Source organism: Dinoponera quadriceps, unplaced genomic scaffold (genome assembly GCF_001313825.1).
Source record: "Dinoponera quadriceps isolate SergipeBrazil2010 unplaced genomic scaffold, ASM131382v1 scaffold1421, whole genome shotgun sequence".
NCBI classification, from domain to species: domain Eukaryota; kingdom Metazoa; phylum Arthropoda; class Insecta; order Hymenoptera; family Formicidae; genus Dinoponera; species Dinoponera quadriceps.
In genome coordinates, this window is record NW_014555502.1 from 28,969 (window position 1) to 55,615 (window position 26,647).

The 26,647-nt window shown below is 41.4% G+C and overlaps 2 protein-coding genes across 11 annotated transcripts in view; one reads left to right on the forward strand and one right to left on the reverse strand.

Moving 5' to 3' along the window:
* The window catches only part of LOC106744533, a 26,175-nt gene extending 17,366 nt beyond the window's left edge, over positions 1-8,809 (reverse strand). For 4 of the 5 annotated variants that reach the window (XM_014619395.1, XM_014619398.1, XM_014619396.1 and 1 more), the window contains exon 1: positions 1,881-2,913. In XM_014619395.1, the coding sequence (XP_014474881.1) occupies positions 1,881-2,024 (144 nt within the window). In that variant the 5' untranslated portion in view covers positions 2,025-2,913. Of the gene's footprint in view, positions 1-1,880; positions 2,914-8,705 lie in introns of those variants that run through there. The other variant, XM_014619399.1, reaches the window with a different exon arrangement.
* LOC106744537 (alpha-tocopherol transfer protein-like) lies at positions 6,577-25,182 on the forward strand. 6 transcript variants are annotated; one of them, XM_014619405.1, is made up of 6 exons: positions 6,577-6,849; positions 6,937-7,332; positions 20,866-21,138; positions 23,404-23,767; positions 24,135-24,240; positions 24,951-25,182. In XM_014619405.1, the coding sequence occupies exons 2-6, from the start codon at positions 7,292-7,294 to the stop codon at positions 25,103-25,105; spliced, it is 939 nt and encodes a 312-aa protein (XP_014474891.1). In that variant the 5' UTR covers positions 6,577-6,849; positions 6,937-7,291; the 3' UTR covers positions 25,106-25,182. The 6 variants fall into 6 exon arrangements, with proteins under 6 accessions (XP_014474891.1, XP_014474895.1, XP_014474894.1 ...); XM_014619409.1 differs by lacking the exons at positions 6,577-6,849; positions 6,937-7,332 and adding an exon at positions 7,341-8,033; XM_014619408.1 differs by lacking the exons at positions 6,577-6,849; positions 6,937-7,332 and adding an exon at positions 8,133-8,461.
* Positions 25,183-26,647: the final 1,465 nt, after the last annotated feature.

The window sequence follows — 26,647 nt, forward strand, 5'->3', positions numbered from 1 at the left end:
TATCGGAGAAAAATTCAAGGGATTGCGTCGATAATCGTATCAATCCGGCAACTTTTTAGCGACTTCTCCGAAATTAGCCGGAGCAATTACTACGGGTCGCAGGCACGCGGATCGTTCTATAATCAGCAAAATTGCTCACCACTTGGCGAAATTAATAGCCTAATTATCTAGATTGTGCGACGTAAACTTGTGTCGCGCGGGTCAGTATTAATTTCCTGCGTACAGATTCCGGGGCGTTTAAACCAGCGAGAGGCCAGTAGCAGCAGGAGACATAAATTTTCAGACGCTAACAAAGTTTAAGTGGTTTATTTTACGCCGCCGCGAGGCCACGAATTAAAGTTTCCTCGAGCGAGCAATCGCGGCCGGAACGTATTAATAAAAACTTTTGTTTTTCATGTTATGGCCGGCTTATCGAGTATCTGAAAGCACGGCCGCAGTGAAAGAGAGCTCTCCACAAGTCGCAATTCATTGTCGATGGTTTACACGTAACTTTCACGCGCGTGAGCTCATGTGTAATGCCGTGTGTGCGCGCGTGTGCACGTATGTGTGTGTGTATTGATTACATGCATATTACCTTTCTACGTAATCTACTTTAATTTCAAGGACTTTTGGTTCGTGAGGAGTGCACGCACGCGTCCCGCAGCCGCGAATTCGTTAACGTCACCGTGAGGAGGAAGGAGGATTTTCAATTTTTGGCGATTTGACGCTTTTGAATACGTCGAAAGAGCGCTTTTCGCGAGGACAGAAAAAGCGAATAATTACCGATGGGCGCGCATACGATCGGTAATAACGAGTTCCAAGAAAGGTACGTCGCATACGGGTTGATTTATGCGCGCGCGTGCAAGATAAAAATTCACCCGGAAATTAATGGCAAGATATATACGAGGGCGGTCCGATAAGTATTTAGCCTACAAAAGAAAACGAAAATTTTGGAAAAGTGGCGATTTATTTCTCAACATAGTCTCCTTTTAGCTCGATACACTTGACCCAGCGATGCTCCAACTTCTTTAACCCATCTGAAAAATACGTTTTCTCGAAGTCTGCAAAGGCCTCCGTGGCGGCGATGACGTCCTCATTCGACTCAAATTTCTGCCTGGGAAATTTCTGCGAGTGACTTTTTCAAGTTTGGAAACAAAACAAAGTCGCACGGGGCCAAATTTGGAGAATACAGTGGATAGGGCAGCAGTTCGTAGTCCAATTCGACCAATTTGGCCGAATGAGGAGGTCATCGCCGCCACGGAGGCCTATTTTGCAGACTTCGAGAAAATATATTTCGAGAAGTATTTTTCAGATGGATTAAAGAAGTTGGAGCATTGCTGGGTCAAGTGTATCGAGCTAAAAGGAGANGCGTTGAAAAAGATCCACTGAAATTTTTGTGTCATCTTAATACGGGAAATGTGCTAATAATACAAATACAGTTAAATTAATAGTATAAATTATTTGCTCCCATCACTAAAAGTGGTTGTTGTCTCATATTTACAAGCCATTTATTGATGTCTTGTTAAATTAACAAAAATTTTCCTCTTTAAAGTATATCTTTCAATTCACTTTGTTAAAGAAACCCAAAATCTCCGTAGATTGTTTTTAACACAAGATATATAAAAAATTAATTAATTTCATATACCTCGCCAGAAAGATTAAAAAATAAGAAAAGCTAAGCAAAAATGAACCAAAAAGAGATTAATGAAAGAAAGAGAGAGAGAGAGAGAGAGAGAGAATTAAAACAAAAAAATAACAAAATATAAAAATATATACGAATTTTTCGCACACAATCTGCTCAAAGAACCGCGCCCGAAATCAATCTCCGAGATTCCTCGCGAATTGCGGGAGGTCGCTCGCGGCTGTGATTTCGCGAAGTGACATAACTCGGCTGAGCTCACCTCCAAGATGGATTCGAGAACTGCGTCCTGCATGATGGTGGTTCTCGTGGAGGTGGTAGCCCCGACAGCGGATCCGGTCCCCTGCAGCTGCGGAGCCTGAGGTGCCGTGGAAACGCCACCTCCAACACCACAGCACTGCAACATCCCTGAAGTCTGAGACCCTCGCCAGTCTTTATCGCGGCCGGTCCCTATCGATCTAGCGTGTGTCTAGGAGCTATCTTAATTAATTGGCGGCCTTTGCGCGCGGCTTGCCGGGTCGCGCACCACCGACGGCTGATCCCACACACGCTCAACTCAGTGCGACTCTAGTTCAGTGCGAAAAGGGACTCTTATTTCTCTCGGCACGTGCGTAAGCTCGCTGCGGGAACGAGTCAAAAGTTGCTCTCGTGGCTCGCAGAAACGGGGCGACCTCGCATTTAAAGGGGACCAATGCTCGCTCGAACCGGGCTCGTCGGCTACTCGTTAGGTATCGGATCATCCTAGGAGGAAACGCACGTTTTTGCGGGATTTCTCCACGATTTCTCGTGAGATTGTGGAAAGAGATGCGCGGCTACCCCGCCGCAGGCTTTCGGATTTTTTCAGAACCCAGAGGCGGGAGGTACTAATGCTCGGGTCGGTTATCGAAATATTCAGTAGCCGGTGTGTTCATTAATTCAAAGATGTACGGAAGAGGTGAGCTATAAGCATCAAAGCAGAGAGAGAAAGAATTAAAGAGTCGCACATTCGATACCCCGTTAAGATCCGCAGATCCGCAGATCATAATCGACGCGAAGATCTCTCAATCAAGCAGTATTGTCGACTCGTTTCCCGTCGTTTCTAGCTTATTTGAATGTCAATTAGAATGCAAAAGTCATATTTCAGCTTATTTCCATCTTAGTGTACTTCCTGGATTATTCGTAAATTGAAACGGTGAATTTTCTCTTCCGAAATAAGCTAACTTTCTTGTTTCACATTGAATTAAATTCTAATTAGACCTCATTATGATACTCATAGTCAGATCTTGTAAGCGACGCAGTAGCCAATAAATTTTTAACTTTTACGGAAAAATGGGGCACAATATGTGATGTTTTAATTCAAATTTACATACATTTATTTTATATTATATTTGCATAATAAAGACAATTACATACGTAAAACTGACTACTTTTTTTTACATATGCGCGCACTTCCACATAGAGCGTATGTATACGTTCACTATTTTTGCCTTTTATTTCTGGCTTATTTTAGAGAGGCATATGACAGATTTTAAAATTTCGAGTAACACTATTATCAAGGCGCTCAAAGGAGCCACCAACCGGAGATGAAAAAAGCCAATGAAAAACGACGTAAGATGTAAATTGCGAAACTCACTCGATCTACATGAAGAAAATATTGTGGTAAAAAGTACCACAAAGTTTCGTAATACTAGACCGTACAGAAATTATGATGTGTGTACAGTCATAATTCCAGTACGGTCCAGTGTTATAAAATTTTGCAGCAATTTTTACTGCAATATTTTCTCCGTGCATAAGTGAAACAAGAAATGAGGTAACAAACGAACTTTTCCTCGAACTGCTCAACAACGGACAGTTTTCTCGGACGGGTTCGTTTGAGATGGCCCATTTTTTATTTCACTTAAAGATCGGCTAAGTTTCGCAACTTTCATCTTGCGTCGGTTCTTAATGGCTTAATTTGCCTCCGGTTGACGAAGATCTCCCCTCATGATTTGCCTTCGGTCTCGCTGCTCTCTCGCGAAAAATAAGAAGACCAAACTTCGCGAGAGTGTCGCGCTCAAGCTCTCGCTGTTTCTCGGCGAATTCGTTATTAAATGAGAAATTCCGCCGACGCGATTATCGGCAACAGGTACTCGCGCGTGTTCGATCGAGTTTGTAATCCGCCTCTGGAAATCCTCGCTTCACAACTTCGTGCACAACGATCGCTCTCAAATGCCCCCCTCGCTCAATGAGCCCGACCGCCGCGCATCGAACAGCGTGTAGAAGCGACGAAAGCGATCTCTCTCTCTCTCTCTCTCTCTCTCTCTCTGTACATGTGTGTTAACTATACGAAACGCGAGTTATTATCAGCCGCGCGTTATAGCTGTGCTACCGTATTACCGTGCGCGAGATTTCACGTTAATAATACGTCGCGTGCGATCGAGCGAGCGAAACTCGCTCGCTCACTCGCTCGGTTTTTCGCGCGGAAAGTTGGCGCGATCGAGAGAACCACACACACAACACACACACACACACACATGCATTCACACGTATATAAACACACATACACACACATTCGTACGCACGCATACGTAAACGTTCGTGCATATACGCACACCACCGACGAGCACATCGCACCGGCTACGAGAATCTCGTTTAACCTGCACGTTAGGACAAGTGGCACGTGTCTCATCCGAGGCATCAGTCGGCGATTTACGCGCGACGACAGTTTTGCAACCCTCTCCGTTATCTCGCGTCCGTGCGCCGAGATAAAAGCGCAGTTAACTTTGTCCCACGGTCAATTGAGCACGCTTTTCTCCCTCCTCGCCTCCCTGCCATCTTTGATACGCGAAGGATCAGATATAATCGCCACTTTTTGATACGCGCACCCACCGAGGAGCACGAGGACGACGTCGAAGTCCGGTAACTGCCCGCAGACGGACAGCTCGTTCGAGAGGAAAAAAAAGAGTCAAGCGAGAGTAGAATTTTTAACCCTCCAATGGGCAAGATGGATTTTCAGAACTTCAAGGCGTTTTTCAACGTATTCTACTGCAATTATTTAAAGCCAGTTAATAAACTTTACTGTATTTTTCATCTATAAATAAACGGAGGAAAAAGTTTCATGCTATTATTTACTTTTTTACCTATTTTATACATTAAAAATGATATGAAAAATGAACAAAACAAAGCATGGGGTCGGATCCAACCCCAACCTTACCATTAGAGGGTTAAGGTCAATCAATATTATATAATTAAGAATTAATTATATATCTTTTTTATCTCTCACGTGGGAGAAAATAATTTTGCTAGCAAATTATAAGTTAATATTGAGACAAAAAAATTTGTTACATGGAAAAAATTTTGTTGTTGTAGTAGAATTGTAACAGAGATGAAATTTAGTTAGAATAACCAGATTATTTTGCAATCTATATATCCAGCAAATAGCAATTAATACTCTTAACAAATATTTTTGCTATCTGAACAAATCTTTTCGCCGCCCAAACAAATTTTTTTGCGTCTCTATAGTAACTAACAATTTGCTGTACCAGCAAAATATTTTTCGCCGTACAATCTTCTCTCTAATGTACACTAAGAAAAATAAATTGAAATTTTGCGAAATAAATGTTTCTCATGACATTTCTTCGATATTTATTGTTTAGAAAAAAATTTGACGACGAAATATATATTTTTACGAAATACGCCTAAGTTAACCTTATATGTAATTGGTTTATTTACTAAGGATAAAATTTTATTTCGCCGTATTTAAATAAACGTTTATTTCCGTGAAATAAACCTTATATTTCACAAATAAATTTTTAAGTCTCTTTTTCTCAGTGTATTTGTTGACTGTCCGTCTGCGATATTTACTTAATTATATATACTAAAAAGTTATCTCGTGAACAAAGATGATGATTATTATTATTATTATCAAGATCGTTCGATTCGAAAGAAACGGCAAAGATCTCGACGAAAAGACCTTTCGATGTTCGGGCGGAATCGAATCCGTCGGGAAGGAAGTCATGAGATCGCACGTTTCCGTCGCGGAGTCGAGTAGCCGTGAGAGCGTAGTCGTGCGTGTAATTTAACGCGGCGCGATTTGCGCGATTAAAGAAAACGCGCCGTGAAAAACCGCTGTATCACTTGATTGGTGCGATAAAGCGTGCGAAGAAAATACATCTCGCAGGGCTAGGCGAGCTAGGCGAGCCGGCCCTTTCCTCCCGTCCTATTCTTATATTAGCTCCCTATTAACATGACTTAATAATAGCACACTCTCGGGCGTGCTTTTATCTTTTGATACATCTAATTGCTGTGCATTTTCCCGCTCTTTGTCCCTCTTTCCCCGGACGCTAACGAATACAATGAGAGCGACGATCGGGAAATTATCCGCTCTTCTGACACACTGACTCGCACCATGTCGGGCGAACAATCGGCGACGCTGTTACGATGTAACAGCAGTAACGTACGTACACACACACACACACACACACACACACACACACACACACATACAAACGAGCGTGGAGAGAACGTGTACCAAAACGCGATGAATCAAACGATGACGCGATCAAAAGGCTGCCAGTTAACCGGCTGCAGAGAGATAACACACCGAGGGTGATTAGGGGGAAAGGGTGGGAGGGAGGCTAGTGCGAAAATTCTTCAGATGCGTGCACAATAACGGTGACGTGAGCTCTCCCAAGTGTATGTTTTATCACTCGAATTATCACACACGCGTATGATCCCGCTACGGAGCAGAGTCAACAATTTCTCCGCGGCTAAAACCGCTCCCGGTCCTCTCTCTCTCTCTCCTTTCCTTCCCTCTTCCGCCCCTTATTCGCGGTTATCGCAGCCGGACTTCTATATTAATGTCGAATTATCGATTTTATTCGCGTCGCACGCGGTCCGGCTCTCTCTCTCTCTCTCTCTCTCTCTTTCTTTCTCCCCCTCTCTCTCTCTCTTTCTCTCTCTCTCTCTTTCTTTCTCACTCACTCACTCACTCACTCACTCTTTCTTTTTCTCTAGTGGCTCTCAGGTAAATATACGTCTTATCGCGCCGTTACTTCGCGGTTGTTCTTCGCGGTTCGTTAACCCTTTGACTGCCGATATACCGGTCGTCGTCGGCTCCGGATAATTGGCTCGGACCTACAGTCCGATTGAGCGCCGTCGAAAGCGAGAGTACGCGAAAGCTAAAAGCGGAATTGTGCGTATGAGCGAACGCGGAAACGCGACGGACGAGGCTCGGAGGAATTTTCGGATTTTCCGCAGACCACATTCGCGAGGTATGTATCGCAATTCCGCCAGTGGCTGTCATTTACACGTGTCACGGCGCACTCGGTATCCTCGTGCTGACAGCACACTTCTTCAAGTTCATGAAACTTCGGCTCCGGGGAGCAGTGTCGATCTGTCAAGTTGCGCCGATCTCGATCTCTGTCAGGACGGCGATTTCATCCACGAGCGACTGTGTCCACGGGGTTTTTGGGATACCCGGAGGCGGCCAGGTTATCGCGATGAGCGAGTCACTCGCGGAAGATCAATACCGCGAGTTTCATGGAGCCGATAACAACACCATGCCGGACGGGAAAGCAGATGCGAAGATGAACGAAGAAACACCGAGGTCGTCGTTGCCCGCTAGCCGAGAAAGTAGTCGAAGTCGCGGTAGGAGTCGAATAAAAAGAGAGAGAGAGAGAAAGAAGAAGTGTGCGAAGCGTACAGTGGTAGAAGATGAAGGATGGCGGGCGAAGAAACGGGCGGCAAGCAGCGAGGTAAGAAACGAAAGAGAGAGAGAGAGAGAGAGAGTGGCAAGCACAATAGAGATAAGGAAACGTTAAGAGTTCCTACCGGAGTCTGCCTAGCAATGATTCGATTCCAAGATGCAGACGAGGAGTGCTGCGTGAGCAAGCGATATATCGAGGAACACCGATGGCGGACGAGATAGCGACTGATATATAGAGATAAGCACTTGGAGAGAGATGAGAGAGAGAGAGAGAGAGAGAGAATGTGCGAGTATGTGTGTGTATGTGTGTGTGAGGGAAAGAGAGAGAACGAGAGAGCAATCTCGTGTTAAAAATTTGCCGAGAGTTAAGCACGGTCCGCGCGAGCGATCGTAGTAGAGAAGGAAAGAAAGCTTCTCTGTGAGCACTGCACTTCCGCTCACTGAGAGAGAAAGAGAGAGGAAGAAAGAGAAAAAGAGAGTCAACCCCCGGTGATGACTCGCGGAGGCTAGCTCGCTTCCGCATACGAGCTCGACCCAGCACTTCCGTTCGGTGTCCGTGGCGGCGAGGCACAACGGCGTGAAATCGAACTTCTTACAGTGTACCTCGAGTCGGAAGTCGAGACGATATTAAGGGGGTAGCAGGCGGAGTTGTCAGAGGGGAACGGGGAACAGACTTGGAACGACTTTCCCGGCGGGGGCACGGCTCGAGTGGCCACGGTACTGCTTATTGATCTCACTAAAGGGCAAAAGGTACGTAGCGTACATGTGCACCCGGTGCGCACCAAACACCACTGCACGGCGGCACGTAGTGCAACCATTGTCACGAGCAACGGCGGTGACGGCAAACGACGGCGGTGGTGGCGGTGGCGGCGGTGGTGGCACCCCCGACACTCCACGATTATCGTCCGCCATGCTGGTCCGCTGTCACGGTACCGCCGCCGTCGCCGTTGCCGCCGTCACCGCCGACGTCGTCGTCGTTGTTGTCGTCGTTGCCGTCGCTTTTATTACCAGCACTTCCGAACAGGATTGTCACTGTGAACTCCGACACGTCGACGATCGCGAGGCCGAGATCGAGCGACTGATGTCCGCGCGAGCCGCTCGTGTTCCAGTATACGAGAAGGTGCTACACTCCCGAGAACGATACGCTTCGCGCGGAGTCGACGGAGTTCACGACGACGGTGATCACGTATTCGTATGTTCTGCACTCACGTAGCACTCATTCACTCGTTCCGTACTCGGTGTTCTCGGTTGTTCCGGAGGTCGCGAGGCCGGTGTCGGGCTCTTTCGTTCGTTCTATTCATCAGGCATCCTCTCTCTCGCTCGTTCACTCACCCTCTCTCTCACTCTCTTTCTCTCTCTCTCTCTCTCTCTCTCACCCTCGCACCAGTTTCCACTCTACCTCGTCGTCGTCGCGACACTTACGATGACCGAGTCGAAGGGATTGTGGCAGGCCAGGGCTGCTGCTGCTGATGAGCGAACTCCTCGGGACTCGCCAAGCTTTTTCACTCGGCTATCATCCCGTACAACCCCCAAGATCTGCTCGGCCGTGGAAGGCAGGCAGGGCTGTCGGAGTCGGGGGTAGAGGGTGATGGTGGTGGTCGCTTGCCACTACTGGGGGGTGAGAGGTGGGGGTAGAACAGTCCGTGTGGGATGGAGGTGCACCCCCAGTACGGGTACAGGGGATGGTAGGTGGACGGGGATAGTCGAAAGAGGAGGGCGGAAGCGACGCGCGACGGTGTGAGAAGCGTCGGAGGAGCGGTTGTAGGGGTGGCAGAGAGGGCCGGAGGGGGGAGGCAAGGGCTCCCGTCACCACCAGATATGGGTCACTCAGCGATCGATGTCGATATAGAGTCGCTGTATCGCCGGAGTCCGTCGCACGATCTCCCTTACGTCACTTCTCGCTCGCTCGATCTCGCCGGCCTGGCGGGGGTGGACGGTCCCTTGCCTCTGTGGTGCGGGGCTGTGTGCCACCTGCTCGTCGATGGCTCGTCCGCTCGCTCGCTCGTTCGCTCGCCTGCACGTCCACTCGCTCGCTGCATTATCTTCGTTCGGGGACGGTTGGCCGCGACGATTCGCGCGCGGCGTTAAAGGATTCGATCGACTGCGCCAAACATGGCGGTTTCGTTGGCGGCTGATACCCTGAAAGTCTGGCGATTTGGCCAAATGGTTCGCGTCGCGACTACATGGGGGTGTAGCTTTCACAAAAGACCAATCAATACGCAAGAGGTGATCCTACGATATCTCTCTTTCTCCCACACTTTCTCACCCTCTCCCATTCGCTCTCCTCTCATTTCTCCGATTATCTCTCTCTCTCTCTCTCTCTCTCTCCTCCACCCGGTTTTCTCCTCCTTCTTCGTTCCTTTTACCCGTCGCCGGCACCGACGCTCTGAATCCTCGCTACCTCCGTTCGCCCTTCGCTTCTCCCACCGCTCGTATTTCTTTCATTTATCTAGCTCTGTTCCTAGACTCTCTTCCATTCGTTTCATTCTAACCCGTCATGCCTTCTTCTGCCGTGCGATTTTTCTCGCGTGAACGAACGGCCATCATGAAGAGGTGACATGGGGAGGAAGAGGAGAAAAGAGGAGGTGGAGGAGAAGGAGAAGGGGAGACTCGCGAGGAACCGGCGGAATAGTCTAATTTTAACTTAGCGGAGAGTACACTCCGCGTCGCACGCACGCTCGCACGCACGCACGCACGCATGCACGTACGCATGCACGTACGCACGCACACCTATCCGCGTATAAGGGAAATGACAGCATCTCCCCTCTTTCTCTAGAAACGATTTCGCCGGATTATCAGGAGCGTACCACCCTCGGTCGCGCGGATAATCTAGTTCTTCCGGCGAGACGCCAACTTCGCGAGACGTTCATCGCTGGTCGCTTCGATAAGTCTGTGATTGAGAATTTGTCAAAACTGTCCAAAATTTTCCAAATTTTTACATCGCTCCATCAATTGGACGCGTCATTCAGGATCTCTCATTCAGTTTTTTAGATTTTTTCCTTATAATTTGCGACTCGAGGATCCGACGACAAAATATTCCAACTCAGGAAACCACATCGTTTCGGTTCCACACGACGACACTCCGTCAACAAGGTGGGATCGACGAGACATCATTTCGGATTATCCCCGGGACATACATAGAGAGTGATATTCCTCCGACTCCACGTTGCGTGCGTAACTTTTGTCAAGGAAATTACGAGTTTATTAGTCAAACGAACATCTCTCTCGCGATATGCGGCATCCCTTTAATCGGCCGCATCAAGCGAGCGCAAATCCAAGTGTGTAATTTTACATATTTTATATGGTCACTTTTTACGCATTTATAATTTACACGTGTTACTAGTGTAATTTTACATATATAAGTGTGTAAATTTTGTACATAATTCTACACACATAAGTGTATAAAAATTACAATTTTACACACATAAATGTGTAAAAATGACAGTTTTACATGCAAAAGTGTGTGAAATCACAGTATTAACACGCGTAGGATTGCGTCAAAAGTGATTACATGTAAAATCTACACACTAGGGATCCGCAGTGCACGCTCATTCGCTTGACTCACGCCGGGCGAGATCGTAGCGGCGCGATCGGGAGACCGGCGCGTCGCGACGCTCATGGTCGTCAGGACTGCGATTCAGGATTGAGCTCGACGCCGCGCAGGCGTCCGCTGACGTCACGGCTTTAAGGTGCGGGGTGTTATACGCTTATCAATGAACGTACGATGCCTACGGCGAGTACCTGTTCTCCAGCACGGCGCCGACGAACACACCCTCCGGTCCTCCCTTACTCGCCCTTGCGCCGCGCGCGCCCTACGTGCTCATTCTCGTCGTAGCCTCGCGCTACATGATCGCCGTTCGCCGTTCATCGCTCAGGTCAGGTGTGATCACGAGGGATGAAGGCTGCTGCTGTGTCGCTACGACATCGCACGACTAACTTCTTCATGTACGTGCGTTGCGCAACGCGCAATGTGGTGGAAAAAAATTATCCGTTTGAGATTGTTTAACATTTCACGTGGACAAGCGAGGAGTCCTTGTGTAATCCTGATGACACTATCAGACGGTGAAAGACGAGATTCCGATCATCTACGTGTTTCGAATTCGCTCCTTGAGAACATTGCGAAGATCACGTTGCGATCGTGAAATTTGTGCGTTGCAATTGTGGACTCGGATAATGCGGGGAAAAGGTCGCGAGGTTCGAAACGCAGGCGCTTCGCTTGTATACTTATTCTGAGAGAAACAGTGGAAAAGGAACTGCACAATATCCCTTTCGGTGGGTAAAAGTGATGTAACCTATCTTTCGTTGGCTATGTGCATTATGCTTTCTAGGGCAGAGTTTCCCAAACTTATGTGAACCACGACTCATTTTCGGAGACCTCAGAACGGTAAACATCCATGATTCACCTAGCATTGATGGATGTGAAAAAGGGAAGGAAAGGATAAATTGATTATTTATTTATACCGCTTTATGATACGTCGATACGAGGATACACGACGAGTCTGTATTCGGTTGTAAAACTACGCGAAGTGATGAAGTGTAATTTCATATTTCACAAATTTTTGAGACCCACCAAGTGTCAGTTTACGACTCATAATTTGAGAATCTCTAGGATGTAACTTAATTTGTCACGACTACTATGCCGAGTTGTGTATCTATATTCTATAAGGAACATTGCGCGACTCTTCTTCCACCGTTTCTCCCGCAATAGATATACAAACCAAACGCGTAGCCAACGTGACCCTTAGGTCGGTTATCTTGAGCCGCTCCCCTTAAGCTCTCCCCTACTTGTATTTATACACGCTCTGCGTCATGCATGCCATATCCTTATAACTGAGGCTTGTACAATTCTCAACCTTACTCATGCACACATGAGGTTGAAAATCGTATGAATAACACCAGTTACAATGATAAGGCACATATGACGTAAGAATACGCAAATCAGCACAATAGTGCCTTGATATGTAAACATCAATTTAACAATGCAACTAGGTTATTCGAATTTTCCAGTTGTAAAGAGCACCGTTGATTTATTAATGATTGATTATTAAAAAAAAACGGGGACGATGTGTCGATGCAGTAACACTGTCACTATAATAACTTTACGTTCATGCTTATAAACAAAAGTACATAAAATATTTTAATAATCTAATTATATAGCCTGTGCGTGCTAAAAAGTCATTATATCGATATGCATACAGTCAACGTCATGTATGTGTGCCATTCCCTAACCTAGGTAAGGTTAAGTTATACGATTTTGATAGAGTATTACATACATAGAGATATAAGAATAGAGGGAACAAGGGATATATGCTACCTGTAAGTGGAAGTGATAGAGGCAAAGAGAGAGATAGATGCCGAGTGTCCTATCTGTCTCTTTCTAGTCACGCGCTGGGATTGGCTGCCGCGCCAACGACGATATAGCTATACATTTTTCTCCATCCAATTCAAAGAAACTGTCATTGCTAAAATGATCACTGCAAATATATGCTGTTTTCACTTCAAAATACAAAGGTAGTTGAAGTATATTCAACCATTTACGCCTTATATCTACATCCTTCGGAAGCCTACAACATTTAGATATTTTTTTAAATGTAGGAAAAATAACATATAATTATTTGAGGTTACGTATTTGTACTTTCTTACGAGTGAAAACTGCGGTTACATCCAGGATAAGACTCCGCCTTGCATTTCAAACAATGCCTCATTTTTAAACAAATCGCGTCCAATTATTATTTTGTTAACGTTCGAATATTTAACGAATTTTAATTCTACACACATGTGCACGCATATTTACAAAACGAAATTTTAGTCTGCTTTCTCCCCTCCTGACGTCGCGTGGTCGTCTTGGCGGCTTATTGTAACAACCAATCACAGCGCTCAACTAGAAAGAGACAGATAGGACACTCGGCATCCATCCCTCTCTTTGCCTCTATCACTTCCACTTACAGGCTTGTTCCCTCTATTCTTATATCTCTATGATTACATATGAGACGTAAGGTTGAAAATTGCAAAAGTAACTTTAATTACAATAGTAGGATTATAATGGCTCTAATTATAATATTTTTCGACCTACGTGTATAGTCAGCGACAAAAAGATTGCAATACTTTTTCTCCGATGAATTTCACAACGCATCTCGTATCCAGTAGGAAAATGCATCTCCTGAGAATTAGTAAGGAACAAATTTTCCTATTGGACACGGGATGCGTTTCAAAAGTTATGGAAAAAAACGTTGCAATCTTTTTATCGCTGACCCTATATAGGGTCGAAAAATCACTTAAGTGGCCCGAACACTGTAAATGGCGATATTTCATATGGTTTTTATTTTATTTATTAAAAAAAAACGGATTAACCGATTTACATGTAACTTTACACATATGTTTATGAATGTTTAAATTATATGAAAAAATTTTTTTTATTTTTTTCTGGCGGCCATTGTTTTTTCTGCAGCTAATCTAAAATTGCGTCTTTTTTAAATGACCCTTGGGTGGTTGAAAGCATTCCAGCAAAACGGAACGTCCTAGGGCAAAAAACAAAAAAGATTCTTTAAATATATATTACTGGCTGTGGCCCGACGTAGGGGGTTTTGAAAATTGTGATTAGAAAAAAATGGCGGCTATTTTAAGATAAAAAAATTTTTTTTGCGTAAATTTTTGCACTAAATTGTTTATAAAAAAAAAGTATGGCATGTATCAAAAAACAGCTACGTCAGGCCATAGCGACACGTTTCCTCTACAAAATCCGTTTTGAATCAGGTCGATCGGATTAATACTGTTCGAGTTATGCTGTCAACACGGTCAAAAAACATGGTTTCGAGAAAAACACGTATTAAGTTTTGAAAGGGGTAAATCGAATGAAATAAGGTAGAAAAAAAGGTCTTACGTGTTTTATTTTATTAGTCTGCTATCCCTGGACCGTATAGCAGCTCTTCGTCATCCATAGTTTGTCTTCGAAGTACTTGCTGGGCATGCAAACGTCCTTCGTGCGTGTTAGCCTGTGTATGACGATTCGCGTACTTTATGCGTTCTTCGTCAATTTTTTGACAATAATCGTAGAGATTCATTCCAATGCGAACTCCCATGAGTTCTAACACACGGAGAAGAGCCGTATGACCATTATTAAATATAATAGTAGCGATATTAGCTGCAATTTGTACAGTTTTGGCTCCACTAAACGTAGATTTCGGCGCGAATTTTTGTCGTCTTTCCAGCAGAGTGCCTCTTACCTCTTTTATCCATTATTTAAACAATCACAATGTTTTTAACTTTCAAAAACACGTAAATCAAAACTTTTGTCAACAAAACAAGAGCACGTTGTGTTCACTAAATTTAAGGTTATATTTACCATACGCGCGCAGCGCTCCGAAACGCCCAAAAACGCTCGGCCAACACGTCAGCGTCTGACGCTCTTTTCAAATACTTAGAGTTCGAATTTTTACTTGAAACTTTACATACATGTTCTTCGATGTCTAAACTATTGATTTAGCAAAAAAATAAAAAATCGATTCTTTGAAAATTTTACAGTGTTCGGGCCCCTTAATATAGAACGGCATAAGTGATACCGACTGTACGCGCTGAATCGGGAAAATCCCACGTTGTGGATTGTTTCGCGCGGTCGCTGCTCGCGACGATGCGTACGTTACCCTCATTGAGTAATTCGAGGCCTCGATCGATCGTCCGGCAGTGCCGAACGACTCGTCTGTTCCGTCAAATGAATCACGTCTCCGCGTGACACTTCGCCAGTTCGAATCTCCCGGCCGATGTTGCATCGACGTTACGCGTCGATTGCGATTATTATTTTTTCGCGCGACATAATAAATTTTCGTGCTCACGGTACGATGCGCGTTTGCCGGATCACGCGTGCGTGACGTTCTCGCGCGCGCGTAACATCCGCAAGCGCCGATTATGCGAATTTGCCGCTCGACGACGCACGCCGAACGACGCGGAGGAAAAGTTCGCGCGAGGGCTACTCGCCAATCGGCGCGCGCTTTCCCTTTCATATTTTTCATTCTCCGCAAAATGTTTCCCGATGAACATATAACGCTGTCACATTCCACGTCGAGATAGATAGATGGATAGATAGATATAATAATGAAATAACGGGCTCTCTGATATGCAATCAAGGAATAATTAATATATAAGCTAACACACAGGATCTAGCAAATGAACACCAATTAACGTCAATATTATAATTTCAGTGTATTAATAATATTCAGTAATATAACATCAATATTTTAATTTCTCACTCAACAACGTTACAAACTGTTAACACAACCGTACACAATTGTTAATACACGTGTTATGTTGCATTTACATTGTTGAGTGAAAAATTATAATATTGATGTTATGTCATTGTTAGTCGTGATATTCACTGGGTACTTCGTGAACTCTAACTCTCGTCTAATAAAGTTCATGGGGTCATACCTTCCACAAGGTGGGTCGGATCGATAGAAGCATTTTGTAGTTTTTTCAATTAATTTTTTCCACTAAGCATCTCTTTCATTCTCTCATAAGTTGGAAAGTTTCCTTATAATTTGACATGGAACTTTCCTTCCCAACCTCTTTTTTCATTTTCCCAACGTTAATTTTAGGACTATTTACTGATTGTTCAAATAAAAATGTATATCTATTACAAATGTGCTGGATCACAAGTGCATTTTACGAATATATCCTTTTATTTGAAAGTATAGCGCAAAAAATCTTGGCAAACGTTTTCTCGCTTCTGACGTCATTAAACGAGAGCGGACTACACAGAAATCTTGAAACAAAACTGTAAATTCATCCTTGTCTTCATTGTAGTTCACTCTGTAAATTATGTCTTTTATAAGCATGTCAAATTTCAAAGCGATGTCTTTAGTAGCTTCTTAGGAATTTCTTCCGCAAACTTGAAATATATAATTTCGAGAAAAACAAGTTTAAGGTTTTGTATTATGTTATTTTGTTCAACTGTAGATTTTTATTACATGCCGATCTAGTCAGCCATTCAAGGACCATAGAGCATACTATCTGTTTTCTCGAATAAGTCGAGTAATCCTTAGTAATTTTCGTTTTTATGAATTTTTCATGACTCGTGTAATCCTTGACGCCCGGCAGCCTTCAATCGTTTTGCGTCGCGCTAATCGATGAATACTTTGGTTTGAGGACTAAATTTTATCTTCAACATTTCCATGATGTTTAATAAAGCGGAATATTCTTCGTTTAAAATGCAGGCTGCTAGGAAATCAGCAACTTCTATAATTTTCGATGCAGATAAAATATCCGTAGTAAATTACTGTACCACAGCTTAAGAATTATTATTATTTTTTAACCTGATCCATGTAATTAGATACATTATTAAAATACTTCTGATATAGCATAAGAACGTCTTGATCTTCCCTTCATTTTTTGAGACATTCAACAAAGTCAAAAAGGAGTGATTACGAATCTCCAGGATCCCTTACTCTTTCCCGAAACATTCGTTCACCTCGAAAGAACATCCGGCTGCTTCCGCTTCTCCTGTGAGGTTTCTCACTCTATTTTGACGTGATAAATTCCGGGGATGTCGGGACTCCACCGTACATCTCGAGACGGCGATTTTCGGCTGCTCTTTCGCAACGACGACTGATCTTTTTACGCGTCGCCGTTCGTCCTTCGATTACGTAAGAGAGGCAACCGGTTCCCCACTGTGCAAACGGGAACCCAACGTACTTGCTGCCGTATCACGGTGGCCGATGTGGCGCGAGTCAAACGCGCGTCTCGCAGTCGCGCGATATGCTTGGTCAGCTGAGCGTGTTTACGATGCGGAAAAGCGTGCTGATTCTATTTCACAAGAATATGGATAATTAATCTGTGCCGCGCAAACGTAACATATATCTAATATCTATCTTGTAGAAATATCTGCCGCGTGCGGTGACGAATATATCGCTGTGAGTGATCGCTGCGCGGGGAAGGAAGTCAATTTCAAGCGCGATCTTCGACTGTCTTCAGGTATTTAAATTTCTCGATCTTTTCGATCGAAACTTCTCAGAAGCTGCGCATATTCGATCGCTAAAAGCTCTTTATTTGCGCGCGGTGTATATACAGGGCAATTGGGAAGGGAACCGCAATATTTGAAAAATGTGTTCGGGCGATCGAAATAGACAATCAAAGTTTTATAAAGATCTGATTCTCAGTCGATACGGAGTTAACGGATGTTATAAATAAACGTTCGCAATGTAGACCAGTGGTGCTATGTGGCAGACCGGGCACACGTTGAAACTGAAAGTCGCACACGTAGCATGGGAAAACAATAGTTTTGGAATTGTAAGCATTTATTTTGACGTTTATTTGTTGAAGTCGATTAATTAGATATTACATACTTTTGCAGTGCCTGCAAAATTTACGCATTTACGCGTCGAGAATATGCTGATATCAGTTTCATTTGTGGGACTGCAATGGGAGCCCGATCTGCTATATGGCATTGATCGAACGTCGTTACGATGCGAAAGTTTATTTATAACATCCATTAACTTCGTAACGACTGAAAATCGGACCATGTTTATGAGACTTTTTTGTTTATTTTGATCCCCTGAACACATCCTCCAATATATAAATGTTGCGTTTTTCTTCCTAATTACTATATACAAGTTGTTCCTACGAATCGTCTCTTCGAATTGATCGTTTTTTTTTCATATTAATGATTCAATTTTTGTATTGAAATTTCCGGCTTCAATTAATATCCAATTAATTTAGAATACGCTTATTTAAGCACTATAAATCTTGAATTAATATATTGTATAATAATTTTGGGACATCTTATATTTGCCCTGAAAAACTGCACGTCATTCATGTCAGTATTTGCAGCCGTTGCAGAATTTACATTTACAATTAGTCACGAAAAAAATGCAACTCTCTTTTATGGTGAGTCTCGCAATGCATCTCGTATTCAGTAGGAAAACATATTTCTTGACAACTATTAAAAAACAAATTCTTTTATTGGACGCGGGATGCGTTTCGAAACTTATTAGAAAAAAAACTTTGCAACCTTTTCATCACTGACCATACATGTAGAAACGCAACGTCGAAATGCAAAAGGCGTTCTTATCAATCATTTTTCAGCATGTTGCACGTTTTTAAGAATATTATTTATTTTTTGTTATGGCATATAAATTTAAATTTTAATAGCCGCATAGTTCCGAATTTATTGCGCAGAGCGAATGACACGCAAATATCGTTGCATATATACGTATAATTGCATATTGACGTTATGTATGCTGTGCTATAATAATTCACAGGACAGATGCAACAATTTATTTCTTACATACTTCGAGACACACAAAAAATACGACGAAGCGAACCTATCATTCACGAACATGCACAACAGATGGTCGGACAGCTGTCAAAATTATATACACACATGTAATTTTGACATGTACATATCTCATTTTATGCATATCTCAAATATATATTTTGAGTTACTAAAAGTTATTACAAGTTATGGGCCCATATTTAGAACACGTTTACAATGAGGTTAACACGCTATCAAGTTAAGAGATAAGAGCATTTTCAATATCGCTTGTATTGTAAACGCGATAAAAACAATGCTCTGTTAGGAAAAACCGATAATTATTTTTGCGTTTTTGCAGTTTTTGCAGTAAAATATCTACTCAGAACTACCAATAAGTTGACTTGTTAACGCGCTAACATAATTGTAAGCGTATTTAGAATAAAGGCCATGAACTTTGCAACGTTGTATTTTATAAAACAAAATGATCAATAATTCTGAAATTTTTGTATAGTGTCTCTAAACTAATCCTTAATATCATAGTAGTTTTTCATTGAAACCCTAAATGTGATTTGGAAGAAATTAAAATTAAAATTAAAAAATAGGACTTTAACTTCGAGGAACACATAAAAAGTATAAAAAATGTTATTTCCAATTCCCAAATACAACAAAAAGTCACATAAAAGTCAAGATGACGTCAAAAAACGATGTTAAAAAGATATATTATTTTGACGTCATCTTGACTTTTATATGATTTTTTTGTTCTACTTGGGTTGCCAACATCTTAGCTTCCGAATGATCGAATCGTATTCTAATTGCGTCAATAATTAGGTCATATTTAAATCTATATATAATGGAAATATCAATGTATTCTTAAAAAGTTCATTTTATGCTAACATTACTATTAATAACCTTAAAATAAGCGAAAGAGAAGTTGGGATTTTACCTGAGATCCAAAAACAGGCCAAAACGCGTGCAAAAGCAATTAAATTTAAACAATGATACCACTACAACAGGCGAAATTAAACAATTAACTATCAGTAAACGACAGTTCTTACGTTTGCGGTGAAAGTTTCGTCGTGTGGACTAACCTATGGACCGTATTTCACTCGTACGACTTTACAGCCGGGACTTCGCGTACTTTCCGCCTGTTTTTATTCGAGCTCTAATCTCGCGTGTCTCTAATATCGCTGCGAGAAAAGTCATCCCGTTAACTTCGGCGGAGCGTTCGATTTTAATTCGCGAAGTGTTCAATCAAGTTGACGAACAATTCCTTTCTTTTTTTCGGGATAAAGTTGGTGCACAAGCACATGGAGAGAAAAACTCGGTTTGCGTAATTGAATTTCTGTTCCCGGAAGACCGGAGGATGAAAACTCAGTTACAGGAACAGGAAGATTCCTGCAAGAGGTTTTCATCAGTCAGTCAATTGCTCTCGGTTATCTCAAGCGAGTTTTAATGTAGCCGAACGTTCAGACAGTCGCAATAACGGAGAGATCATTTCTTGTCGCGTGTTTTCTTGTCTTGCCCTCACTCGGTTATGTCAACTGAAATTTTTTGTTCCGTGTATAAACATACGGAGGAAAAGTCGGACCTCCAGGGAGCCAGACGAAAACTTGACCGCAGGAACAGGAAGATTCCTGCAGGAGGTCTTCGTTGTTCAATCAACTACTCGCGATTGTTTCAACCGAGTTCTAATGTATTCTGTAATTGGGAGATGGAAACCCACTAATAAAAAATCATTAATGTTCATATTAAGAAAAAATCACTTAAAACCAAGACATATTTTTGTAATAGCATTCATTTCTACTTTAAACGTAAAGAAGAAGAATAATTTCCCAATCTATTTTTAGGCTTTGATATTTCTGCCATCTGAGAAATTTAGTCCATTTCTTCCAATTGAGAGATCCAAAAAACCGTTAGAAACGTACGAAAAAACAACCCTAAAAATATTCGAAAAATATACTATATAAAATAATAAAAAAATTCCATCTCTCCACAAAAAAAAAATAACAAAAAGTCGCTATTTCCAGTGATTTTTTATCTCCCAATTGCAGCTGGTCCAAAAATGACAAAAATTGGGAGATGGACAATCATTAATAGAAAGTGATGTGAGGGACGGTTTTTTGCGTATTTTGTTCGTTTTTTGGCGTTTTTTCGGATGTTTTCCGCGTTTTTAATGTTTTCTGATCTCCTAATTTGAATAGTCCAGAAATAACATCTTGCTACATTAATTATTATCTGTTACTCGAATTGTCGTTTGGTCTATGGAGAACGGAAGTTCGGTCACAAGAATCAAGCTTTTGTTTCCGCGTATTTAACTGACGGGCGATTTTGCTTTTTCAGAATGAAGCTCGGGCACACGATCAGCGATTCACGCAGGAAATGCCCGGAACTCACGGACGAGCTGTTGGAGGTTCTGCAAAATTGGGCGAAGGAGCGCGGGCTACCGCACATTCCTGAGGAGCAACTGGCGTTATTCGCGTACAGCTGTTATTTCGATTTGCAGGCCACCGAACGATGCATGGACGTTTATTACAGAATGAGGACCACCATCCCGGAATTTTTCAGCAACAGGGATCCCAGGCTCAAGTATCTGCAACACTCTCTGAAAGTCTCGTACGTTCTTACTCGCGTCTAATTGTTAATTCGACCTTTAACTCTCGTCTAACAGGACTATACGGATTTCTCATTAACGTTCTGCGTCAACAGAATGTACAGATTTTTCATTAACGTTCTGCGATCGCGGCATGAATCAGCACAATCGGGGAGAAAGAGAGAGTGAACTCATCGATCATAAATACATACCGAATGGCCTCTTTTTACTTCTTTCTTTTCTTCTTTAAATTATATTATGCATGCGCGTGACTGTTTTCGCGTCAGAAGCGAAAGGAACCGTAGCGGTAATTTGATAGTATTCTTGCTTGTACGAACCGAATTGTTTAACAACTGGACTTTCTTAATCGGCTTTCTTAAGATAGTTTGATCTGTAGAGTGTCGAATTTTCCACGACGATATTAAAAGGCCCCTACATAAATTTACTGAAAAATTAATACTTTTCTATAACTTGATTGAACTAAATAAGTATTAAATAATAAAATATACATACAATACGTATAATATAAAAATTACGAAGATATTTATATATTATTTTTCTTATTAATGCTTTATTTATATGTCAGTTGATTTAATAAAAATGCACACATATTAGAAAATGGCGTATAAATGTTTAAATATGTGTGTATATATGTATACATATATCACGGATATTTACAGTCCATTTATTCGAAATCTCTATCTCGATGCTTACGAGTCGTTGCTTACCCCGACTCGCAACTGTCATTATATAGGTTACCCGAGCAACACAAATTGGTTGGCTAACTGTTTGCCAACGTTAGTCGAACGTTGGGCAACGGTTAGCCAACTAATTTGTGCTGCATGGGCACGCATTTTGGCACAATAAGAGATATCACTTTCTCGCCAATGAATTTTAGTCAAATATACAAAATTCGGCAAATTTTGTATAAATTTGTATAAATATTATACAATTAAAGATACAATATTTAAAATGAATATTTAAACAATGTAAAAATAAAATATTTTGCAAGTATAAGTTAATTCTTGTACAATTTTTCGTGCGGATAAAAAAATGATTTTATATTTGAAAATTATTCATACATTATTTTGCTCTCTTGGTAATAAAGCTGACGAATAAGGCACTTTCTTGGTAATAAAGCTGATGAATAAGACACTTTCAGCTGTTTTTCTAAAGTAGCAACGTGCCTGTCAGGTTCATTGCGTTTAGTGTTGTCGTTATACGCATTGCCTCCTACGGAAAGTTAAAGAAAATACTAATACAAGGTCGATAAGTCACTCGTCATCGCAGACATGTATGCACGTACTGGCGCAGAATTGAGCGGCGTCGAACGCGATTTCTGTTCCCGATCGATTCCTCTTCATCTTCTTCCCAATCCCGTCTCATCCCTTATCCCTATCGTGTGTGTATATGTATGTACAAATTGCGCGGCTGCCAATAGCACTTTGTGCTTAATATGACCGCATTAGATATCTTTATCGCTGCAATTTCCCTGTTCGCGATGCAGCTGCAGCATGCATCCACCTGATACCGACTAGCTAGTGACGATATCACCGAGAAAGATCCTGTTACCTTCGCATTCTTTTACCGCTCTTCAATTCCATGGAAATCGTTGCAAATCACCGCGACAATGAAGGCCCGGTCAACATTTACTCTCTCGGCGTTGCAACTTCACACATTCATCACGCTCACGCTGATATCTCTCTTGTGTGTTCGATCCGGATTCTGAAACAACGTGAGAAACAATTTAAATTGTACAATTGTATCCGAAATAATTTCCGGTCACTCCTCTCAAGTAAACCGAATCGTTTCAGCTTGCCCTTCTCTTTCGAACAGTTCAGCTTATTCCTGTAACAATTTGAAACAATTTCAAAATGTTTTTCTCTCAAAAACAGGTGAACTTAAATGTTCACAATTGGAATCACTTCCACAAAGGACACAGTACCAACACAGAATTCAGATCGAACATTTCTCCACGTTGCGAAAGCCTTAAATATCAGATGTCGCTTGTATATTTTCGCTATTTATTTATCTCTCGCTCGCCTCTCTTTCTATTCTCACTTTTTTTCCCTCCGCTAATTATGTAAAAATAAGAACGCAGTAAATTTTTAAATTAGATTTAATTGCGTGTCCTCACGTATTAGCATTGTACTTAATTTATTGTACCGTGTGAGATATCTTATTCCTAAATGAAATCTCTCTCTCTCTCTCTTTCTCTTAGAATATAAAATTTGCTCGCGACGATTTCTTTCTCATTGACACATTAATTTGCCCGTACTTCGTCGCAGAGTATTAATGACGCTCCCGAAGCCGGATCAAAATGGCTATCGGATAATTTTTCACCGACTGGCGGACACCCGACCGCTCCAGTACGTATTCAACGACACCATCAAGCTGTTGTTGATGTCCATCGACGCGAGTCTCTACACGGACGGCTGTTCTCCGGGATATGTGTTTCTCCTCGACATGCACGGCGTGCGTCTCAGCCACTTGCCGAAGCTGTCGATAAACAGCATCCGGAGATTCTTCGAGTATATTCAGGAGGGCATGCCGGTCAGGCTCAAGGCCGTTTACGTGTTAAACGCGGTCTGGTTCATGGACAAGGTCCTCGCGTTCATCAAACCCTTCATGAAACGGGAACTATACGATATGGTAAGGACAGAAAAAAAAAATAGAGAAAGAGGAAAATAAAAGGGAAAAGAAAAATCAGGGCGCTCTCCAGGTTCGCGCGATTCAGTTCATCGGCGCAAGTGTGATTGATAATCACGCTCCGGACTTGTTGAGCTTCGCGCAAGTTGACCTCAATTGCACTCGGATCGGTGAAAGTCATTGTCGATAAAAAATGCTACTTCATGCGTGCACACCGTGAATATTTATCGCGTGTGTATCGGATACCGACAAAGGCGCTTGATATTTTTCCGACCGCGCGTACAATACTGAGCGCGCGTGCGAAAATTATACGCGTCAAACGCGCATGCGTGTATCCGCTCGTTTAATAGAGTTCATTTATACTTCGTAGCTTCACCTTTACACCGGTGACGTCTCCGACGTATATCCTCATGTACCGCCTGAATGCCTGCCGAAAGACTTTGGTGGGGAATTGGACTGTATCGCAAACCTTCACGGTGAGTACATGCGATATATGCATTTATGCGATTATGCAATGAGCGTGTACAGTTAATTCCTTTAATGTCAGGTTAAGACGCTTCATCTGGCGTGTCTGCGTTATTACACTTAGAATCAATCCTATGTTTGCATACAAATATCCCAGGCAACACGAATGTCTAAAAGACGTCTTAAAGACGTTTTAAAAATATCTGAAAAAATAAGGCGTCTTTTGGATGTCTGAGACATTTTTTAAGAAATTCGCACTGTCTGGGAAGTTATGAGAAATCGCATCATGAAAATATGTGACTTCTAAAAAGTAAATAACATCAGAATATTGCAACAAAGTGCAAGTAATTCTTTGCTGTTTTTCAAAGCTACACACGTGTTAAAACATCGTGTTAAGCTACATGATGTTTAAAATATTGAAAAGACTTAGAAATTAAAGTTTTTCTTTTCAAGAAATATTGGACGTGACATTTTATTATTGAAACAATTAAGAGAATTTCTAAAAAAATCCGTGAGAGAATATATCTATAATTAAAAACTTCCTGCTTGTTATACGAACGCTACCTAGGGAGAAATAATTCATTGAATTATAATAATAATTCCGATTATTTCGACGTTGATTTAATGTTAATTTGCTGTCAATTCGACGTTTATTTCTCGTTAGGTATCTGTTGCATAAATAATAACGTTGCGTTAATATTTATTGTATCTTAATTTACAGAATTGCATTGCGTGAAATTGGACGAGTTGCGGAACTATTTTCGCGAGGAGGAATCTCTGTTTCATAATTATTCATCTAGCAAGACGAAGATATCAAATAATCTACAAATTACTACTAGTAATTTGGAGGAAGATCAGAATGACGATGATACTTGACATAAAAGTAGTTTTAAGATCTTATATATAAATAATCTTATCTGTATAATATGAGGTATTTACTGTACAGATAAATAAAGGTGTTATTATTAATTAGTTAATTAATTATTAATTACATTAAGTATCATTTTAATTTTTTTTTAATTCTCACTTACGTATGGTCATTCACAAAAATGCAACATTTTTCTTTCGATGAATTTCGCAATGCATCTTTTATCCAATAAGAAAATATATCTCTTGACAATTGCTAAACACTAAATTCTCCTATTGGACACAAGATGCGTTTCGAAACTTATAAAAAAAATATTGCAACCTTTCTATAACTGATCATACGTTCTTTCATAGATAATTGTGTTCGCGATTGTAGAAAAGACTACTTTGCTGATCTAACATAAGGTTTCTTACAAACATTTTCAGACTCGTTGTTAATCACCATAGATCAAATTTAAAAGTTTATATTTCATGATCGCAAAAAATAGGCAAAGTTCAACAGGTTGTAATTTTGACATAAATAACGATAACAAAATGGTTCAAAAGTATTTTACAGCTTATAGTTTTCAGTTATCAGATATATCATCGAATATTTAATAAGATTTAATTAATTTTTACGATTGTTGTACGAGAATAAATCGAGATCTGTCAAATATTAAAATTTTTTTATGAAATTTGTCAAACTGCATCACGTAAACACCAAATCAAACACGAATATCGTTTTATAGTGTACAAAAATCAATTTTTCTCTTTAATTTGCATGTACACAGAGTATCATGTGGTTTTATTTTAACGGGTCATTCAATGTTAAAGCAAAAACTGTCCTTTCGGGTTTGATTGTTTAAGCGAACGAATCAGCGTATGACATTTGATAGGCAATGAATAAAAAACTTTGTTTTTTCTATATAATATACATTTATTATATAGTTAATAAAAATAAATTTTCAATGTGAAAACTCAACTGTAAGATGAAGTCTAAAATCGGACAATCGCCATTTTACATTTAACTCAATATATCTGTAATAAATGATAGCAGCATTATATGCATTTAATATGTCTGAAAAATAGACTTCAAGCTTTCAAATGCTTTCGGAATCATTTCGTTATCGTTGTTTTTGCCAAAGTTACAGCCTATTGAACTTGTTTCAGTATGAGAGAAAGTGCTTCTGACTGGTCACTGAGCCAGTCGCTCATACTACTTGAGCAATGCGAGAGGTGTCTGACTTATCGTTATGTTTATTGTGATATCATTTTTTTTTTATTAAAAATAAAGATTGTACATACAAAAGTGGATGCAGAATCCAGCGTACAGGATTCAGAAGCGCAGCTTACTGGACTTATCACGATCTCGAATCTCGAGAAGTATAGTGGCGGCTCGTAGCGGAGAATTTGGAACCAAAAGTCGATGTCGAACATTAAGATTCGAACTTTTCCCAATTATTGTTTACCGGTTATTTAGCCAAGACTCAAACCTTTCATTAGTCATGAAGTCTAACTTTAATAATTAATATCCTAAAAACTAAGATGAGTTCAACGAAACGCAGGAATGGA

Bases quoted from the DNA above. Each gene is read 5' to 3' on its own strand.
- LOC106744537 (XM_014619404.1), top strand. From the start codon at position 11,179: ATGAAGGCTGCTGCTGTGTCGCTACGACATCGCACGACTAACTTCTTC. The intron at 21,139-23,403 runs GTACGTTCTTAC...ACTTCGTCGCAG, and splicing joins CAACACTCTCTGAAAGTCTC to AGTATTAATGACGCTCCCGA. The intron at 23,768-24,134 runs GTAAGGACAGAA...TATACTTCGTAG, and splicing joins AACGGGAACTATACGATATG to CTTCACCTTTACACCGGTGA.